The sequence below is a fragment of the Octopus bimaculoides genome, chromosome 23, assembly GCF_001194135.2.
Source record: "Octopus bimaculoides isolate UCB-OBI-ISO-001 chromosome 23, ASM119413v2, whole genome shotgun sequence".
Taxonomy (NCBI): domain Eukaryota; kingdom Metazoa; phylum Mollusca; class Cephalopoda; order Octopoda; family Octopodidae; genus Octopus; species Octopus bimaculoides.
The window spans coordinates 24,195,783-24,201,921 of NC_069003.1; the positions used below are offsets into that span (position 1 = coordinate 24,195,783).

Genomic DNA, 6,139 nt, shown 5'->3' on the forward strand with positions numbered 1-6,139 from the left:
ACTAATGTATTGGGTGGGCGGGTTCAAGTGGTATTTTTTTACTTCTGTTATGTGGAGGGTGAGAGATGAATTTCGGGGTGTTGGGTTTGGTGGATATCACTTTTGAGGAATTTGCGTGCATACGTGTGTGCATGTGTATGTGTGCATGTGTGTGTGATGTGTGTTTGTGTTTGTGTTGTTTGATATATATATATATATATATATATATGTACATGTATTTGTATGTCTGGATATGTATACGAGAATACAAATATACCTATATATATAAAGAGAGACGCAAAGTTTGGAAGAATTGAAAAGAATCTTCGGACGAAACAGAAGCTCCGAGAAAGTACCTGTTGACGAGAGAAACTTTCTGAACAATAATAACTTGTTACTACACCACTCCGACATTAACTGCAACAACAAATATTACCAATATCGACAACAACATCAACTATACCAATAATATTAACAAGGACCCAGCGTATATTTTGGGTACTTAAAAGATATTGCAGTCTGTTTCTGTGTGGTTTTTCTCCTTCCAGTCTTATTATTATTATTGTTGTTATTATTAATAATAATAATACTATAAACACACGTTTGGGGTAACTTTTTAGATAACTCAGGTTCACCTCTCAAGCTCCCATAAAACCCCGCTACTTAAACCAAACGAGACGAAACCCTAAAGAACTTTCATACTTCCATTGTGTATCTCTGAACTCTACTGTCCTATAGTAAATTATATTAATCTATATTCCAAATATAACATACTTTACGGCACTACACTGTATAACACAAAGAAACACGCTGTGTTGTTATATATACTGCAACTCCACGGTTTGTTTTTGCATCTACATCTCAGCTGAGATTCAGCGTCCTAACTGTGATTCACCGAAACAGATTCAACAATGGCCACTCCATCAATACTGTACTGCTTCTTAATCTATGCTGTCGTGCAAATCATCTCTGGACATCAGGCTCGTGTGCCGTACAGGGTGTCAAATCTGATGAACGTCGTTCTTGTAAGTATCACATTTATTATTATCATCATCATCATTATTATTATTATTATTATTATTATTATTATTATTATTATTATTATTATTTCCTTTTTTTTTTCTTCTTTCTTCAAATATTCTTCCATTTCTCGCCGAGTGTTTTCCGTACACCTAGGGCAGAGAAACTCGTTGTATGCATTCCCAGTTTACACACGCAAATTCACTGGTAAAATATGTATGTAAAAAAATTAATAAATAAATAAATTCATGAATGGATGTTGTTTTCACAGCGATAATGCTCTTCTCAGTACTTGAGTCGTTCCAGTTAACACGATTTATTATTATTATTATAATTGTAATTATTATTATTATTATTATTATTATTATTATTATTATTATTATTATTATTATTATTTGCCTTTCATCCTTTTGGGATTGATAAATTAAGTACCAGTGAAACACTGGGGGTCGATGTAATTGACTAGTCCCCTCCCCCAAATTTCAGACCTTGTGCCTGTAGTAGAAAGAATTATTATTATTATTATTATTATTATTATTATTATTATTATTATTATTTACTTTTAATCTGCATGGTTGTTATAATTAGTCGCCGAAACACATTCAGCGTCCTAGGGCGAGTGAAGGATAAGAGATGTTACAGTATGACTGGAAGCTTCTCTGAGACATGGTTATCCTGGGATATTATCTAGATGTTTCTGACACCCCGTTCTTATCATACTAAGGACACCCACAATAACAAGAACAGTTCTCGCTTTAAGATGCGAGATCTTTTGTATTTCTGTTTCCAGGTCCTTATATCTACTCAATTTGTCAAATTTCCTTACAGATATATTTTTATCAGTAGGGACACTCATCTTTCTACTGAGTTGGAGTCTTTGGCTCATCGTGAAATTGTATCTTTATTGTTTTATTTTTCTATAAATATTTCCATAATCATTGCTCTGATCAACTTCCTGGCCTAGTAATTGCTTTCATTTCCTTTAAACATGTTAACCAGCTTCTCTTTCCAAACATATCGTTTCTCTTTTGAGCTCCCTGCTCGTCATAAGCCTTTATATTCTAACGGCTTCTTTCCTCGAACTGCTGTCCTCAGAAACTCATTATCATCGTTTTGTTTTCATCTGGTCTACAATATTCGGTCCTTTAAGCTTTCTGTCAATCAACTTCTTTTGTTTTTGTAAGCCCCTTTAAGCCCCTTCTTTATATACTACAATGACCTCAAGCCCTGTTCGGGGAAAAGTCGTATAAAAAGAATAATAATGCGTCGAACTGCCAGAATAGTCGAACAGAATTCTTAACAGCATTTCTTCCGGTTCTTTACGTTCTGAATTCAAATTGTACCAAGATGGGAAATTATCAGGAATCATATTATTATATTTAGGTGCACTCCTCCGCATTGTAAGTTCAATTCTTGTTTCCCTCATCTCAGTTGGGTACCCCAGGTTAACAAACATAAAAAAAAACTCTTGAATACCATCACAAAACTCACTGAGTGATGAAGACCGTTTTCTTTGGTATGTATATGAGATTACTCGCGGGGATATACTCACACATACCGTTTATAATATAGGGTTATGCAAAGCGAGATTCTTAACCACACAGCCTAAAGGGAATTGATTCGAATGAAATTTGGTTGCTATTTCTAGCATGTCCAGCGACCACGAATACCTTTCCTTGTTGATTCGTCACTTGTTTTTAATGTTGTTTTCCTTTGTTACTAAGATACAAAGACCGTACACTGAAATTTGAGTTATATTTCGCTATTAATGGTTAATCGGCAGCGCAGGTTCTCAACGTGTGTGGTACCACCCCTAGGGGCGCGCTGGGTATATCGAAGACTTTAGGGGTAGTGAATGGGGTGGTGAAGTAACATAATTAACATACTAAATTTCACCTATAGCAGTAATTATTATACATAATAAAACTAGTAATGGTTATTAAAATGAAATGAAATCTCATCAAGCACAGGGAAGTCATTAACTTGCAATGTATGAAGTTAATTTACAGTTTCTGTCTTTATTAATTTCTTTTTTATCTGTTCACTGTTAAAAGCTCATGCAATCCATTTTTAGAGCAACATTTATAAACTGTCATCCATGTCAAATTAGTTTAGTCGTGATATCTCACTCACCACTTAGATGGGTGCAAGGCGTAACAACTACGTAGAAAGTGGGGCGCTACAGACAAAATGGTTAAGAGCCATTGTTCTACTGATAAAGTATTTATAGTCGGATTTACTTTCCTGTTGCTCTTCACCTCATAGGATACATTGAAGAGAAGGGGAGTAAAACAACTGCTTTCGATGGGAACCTGATCGATCTGAATCGATTTAAAGCATTCAACTGAGTCTACTATCAACATATACAGATGATCTACACTACAGTCAATTTAAGTCTGTTTTTAGAGGCTGCATCGCTTCAATATACAGCAGAATCTTAAAGTGGTCGGAGTAAATGGTCGCTTAACAGAACTGTTTCGATTCACGTGCGGATGTCTATCAAGATTCATTGTTCAAGTAGCGGTGTTAAGGAGCATACTTAACTTCGAAAAGTGAGATGTTTGGAGTAAGAGACAGAAAGCAGGATAAATCAGCGGACTCGACAACTGGGAAGGGACATCCATGCCCGTCTGCGTCATGGATCACTGGATTGAGGGACTTGGTAAAATGCTTGAGGTACAATTCTAATCAAATTTCCAGATGAATAGAAACTGAGGTGATGTTACAAGCAAGGTGGCCGTTGGGTGACAGTGTGGTTGTAAGTTTTTAGTCAAGAAGAGTATTTTCCTCTGTCCTGTGGCTATGGTGAAAACCGTTATGTGGCAATCAAGCCAGAATGTCCCTCAAGCTCTCGTTGATTTTTTCAAGTTCTACTTGAAGAGGGAGATGAGTGTTTATCAAAAGATGGGTGAAAGTAGTGAACATGACCTGAGTGAATGGAGCTACACTCAACTGAGAAATGACAACCAACAAAACACCTTTTAAAGTCACAGTAATCTTGGATCGGTGGTGTTCCTTAATAGGTACTAGGTGGTGGTCTATATCTTCGACGATGCAAGTAATTCATCTGTAGATTGTGAACCACTTTTTCTGGGTTTTTTCGTTCTCTTTCCATTTATCTGATTTCAGTATAAACTGTTAGAAATTTTGTAACCTGTCATTAACTTGTTCTTTCATTCGTCGCCCTTTTATTTAAATCATAATAATGTTTTTTCTAAATAAATAAATAATTATTAGTATTGGCATTTCGTCTATCTTTACGTTCTGAGCTCAAATTCCGCCGCGACTGACTTTGCTTTTCATCCTTCCGGGATTGAAATAAGTACAAGTTGAGTACTGTATACGACTTTCCCCACTTCCTCGAAATTCCAGGACTTGTTTCTATAGTAGAAATGATTATTATAATTATTATTGTCATCATCATCATCATCATCATCATCATCATCATCATTATTATTATTATTGTTCAGTAGTTTTATTTTTATGACGTGCTTTCACTTCACTACCGAGCGCAGCTCTGTGTGCCTTGGGTATGTGCTGTGGTTTGCTGTGATGCTCTTATGGTTACTGTATTGAAAGTGTTTTGCGTAGGATGTGTGCAGTGCCCAGTAGTGCAATTTTCTGTATGTTATAGATATTTGTAAGTCATGGTGGTTTTGTTATGTATTTGTCTGAATCTATTCCCCGATATTCAGAGGTTTGTTTCTGCCCAGGTACTTTTATAACTGTTTCAACATCTAACTCAACGGAATTTGAGTTTACCAATTTCCCTTTCTTCGAAGTGGCCTTGGAGCATTTATCAGGACCAACGCTATCCTGCTGTCATCACTAAATACTTTTACAATACATAATAGGTCTTCAAGCTCATCATTGTCGTTGCTAATAAACTTTTAAGCCATTCTTATAAAACTGATAGCTTGTTTTCTTGTTGTCAATTTTATAACCATACTATTGTTACTATCGTTACCATTATTTAGTAGCTTTATTTTTATTACGTGCTTTTGCTGTACTGCCGAGCGCAGTTCTTTGTAATTTGGGTATGTGCTGTGGTTTGTTTAAGTGTTGCTATTTTTACTGTATTGAAAGTGCCTAACATAGGGTGTGTGCGGTGTCTAGTAGTGCTATTTTCTGTATGTTATATACATACATAAGTCCCGTTTTTGCTGCTGCTGTTGTTGTTGGTACTATGTTATTGATTTATTGTTTTTACAGCCTCAAAGGTATATACCCGTCTGTCCCACGCTCGATCACGTATGCGGCCGTGTCTGGAGGAAAGGCATCTACATACAACACATCTGCTCCTGTCCAGGCAAAACACAATGTTCCATGGAATGGGATGATAGCGTAACAGGCCGTTCGTTCCAAGTGAAGAAGTACGTCCAAGACAAATATTGCGGCCCTGCCAAAGTGGAAAGAGTGTGCGCTCCTAAAGAAATCTCATTCAGCGTGGTTTCGGCCATCAAACCGCAAAGAGAGGTCTACCGCCAAGGTGTCGTCTGCTTGTGCAAGTCTCCATACGGGGTTCACCAGAATGCCATCTATGAACTCCGAGACAGAAACGATTTAAAATATGTGCACGTCTTTTCTTGTGGTAAAGTGAGTAGTCTTTTGTCTTTTTTTACTTGTTTCAGTCATTTACGGGGGGTCACGTTTGTGTACTGCTTTCAAGGGCTCTTGCAATTAGTCTGGTACTTATTTTATCGACCTGTTTGCAAGAAATGATTAAGTTTATCAGAGTCAGTGCTGTCTTAATGCATGGGCACACTAGACAGTTTCCTTGGGACAACCCGCATGAAAGTACCTGGCCTAGTGGTTAGGGTATCGGCCACATGATCATAGCGTTTTGGGTTCGATTCCTGGACTAGGCAAAGCGTTGTTTCCTTGATCAAGACGCATTATTTTATGTTACTCCAATTTACTCATTCGAAAGAGAGTAGCAGGCATTTCCTTCGCAAGCTCTTCAAAGGACGCAACAATGATCAAGACCGTCTTAGCAACATTATTATAGGCCCTCGGATAAATCCGTGCACTGAGACCTATAGTGTTTATTTACTGGCAGCAAGCCATATCACACATATATCAGAACTGGCCCGTTCCGAGAATCGAACACACAATTTCCCGATTGTAAGCCATACACCTC

At 37.1% G+C, this 6,139-nt stretch overlaps 1 protein-coding gene across 1 annotated transcript in view; it reads left to right on the forward strand.

The window, feature by feature from the left end:
• The first annotated feature begins 232 nt into the window (after positions 1-232).
• LOC106874624 (U-scoloptoxin(11)-Sm2a) overlaps positions 233-6,139 on the forward strand; it is a 7,903-nt gene continuing 1,996 nt past the window's right edge. The window contains exons 1-2 of the mRNA XM_014922419.2: positions 233-1,004; positions 5,212-5,595. Of these exons, the coding sequence (XP_014777905.1) occupies positions 891-1,004; positions 5,212-5,595 (498 nt within the window). The 5' untranslated portion in view covers positions 233-890. The remainder of the gene's footprint in view (positions 1,005-5,211; positions 5,596-6,139) is intronic.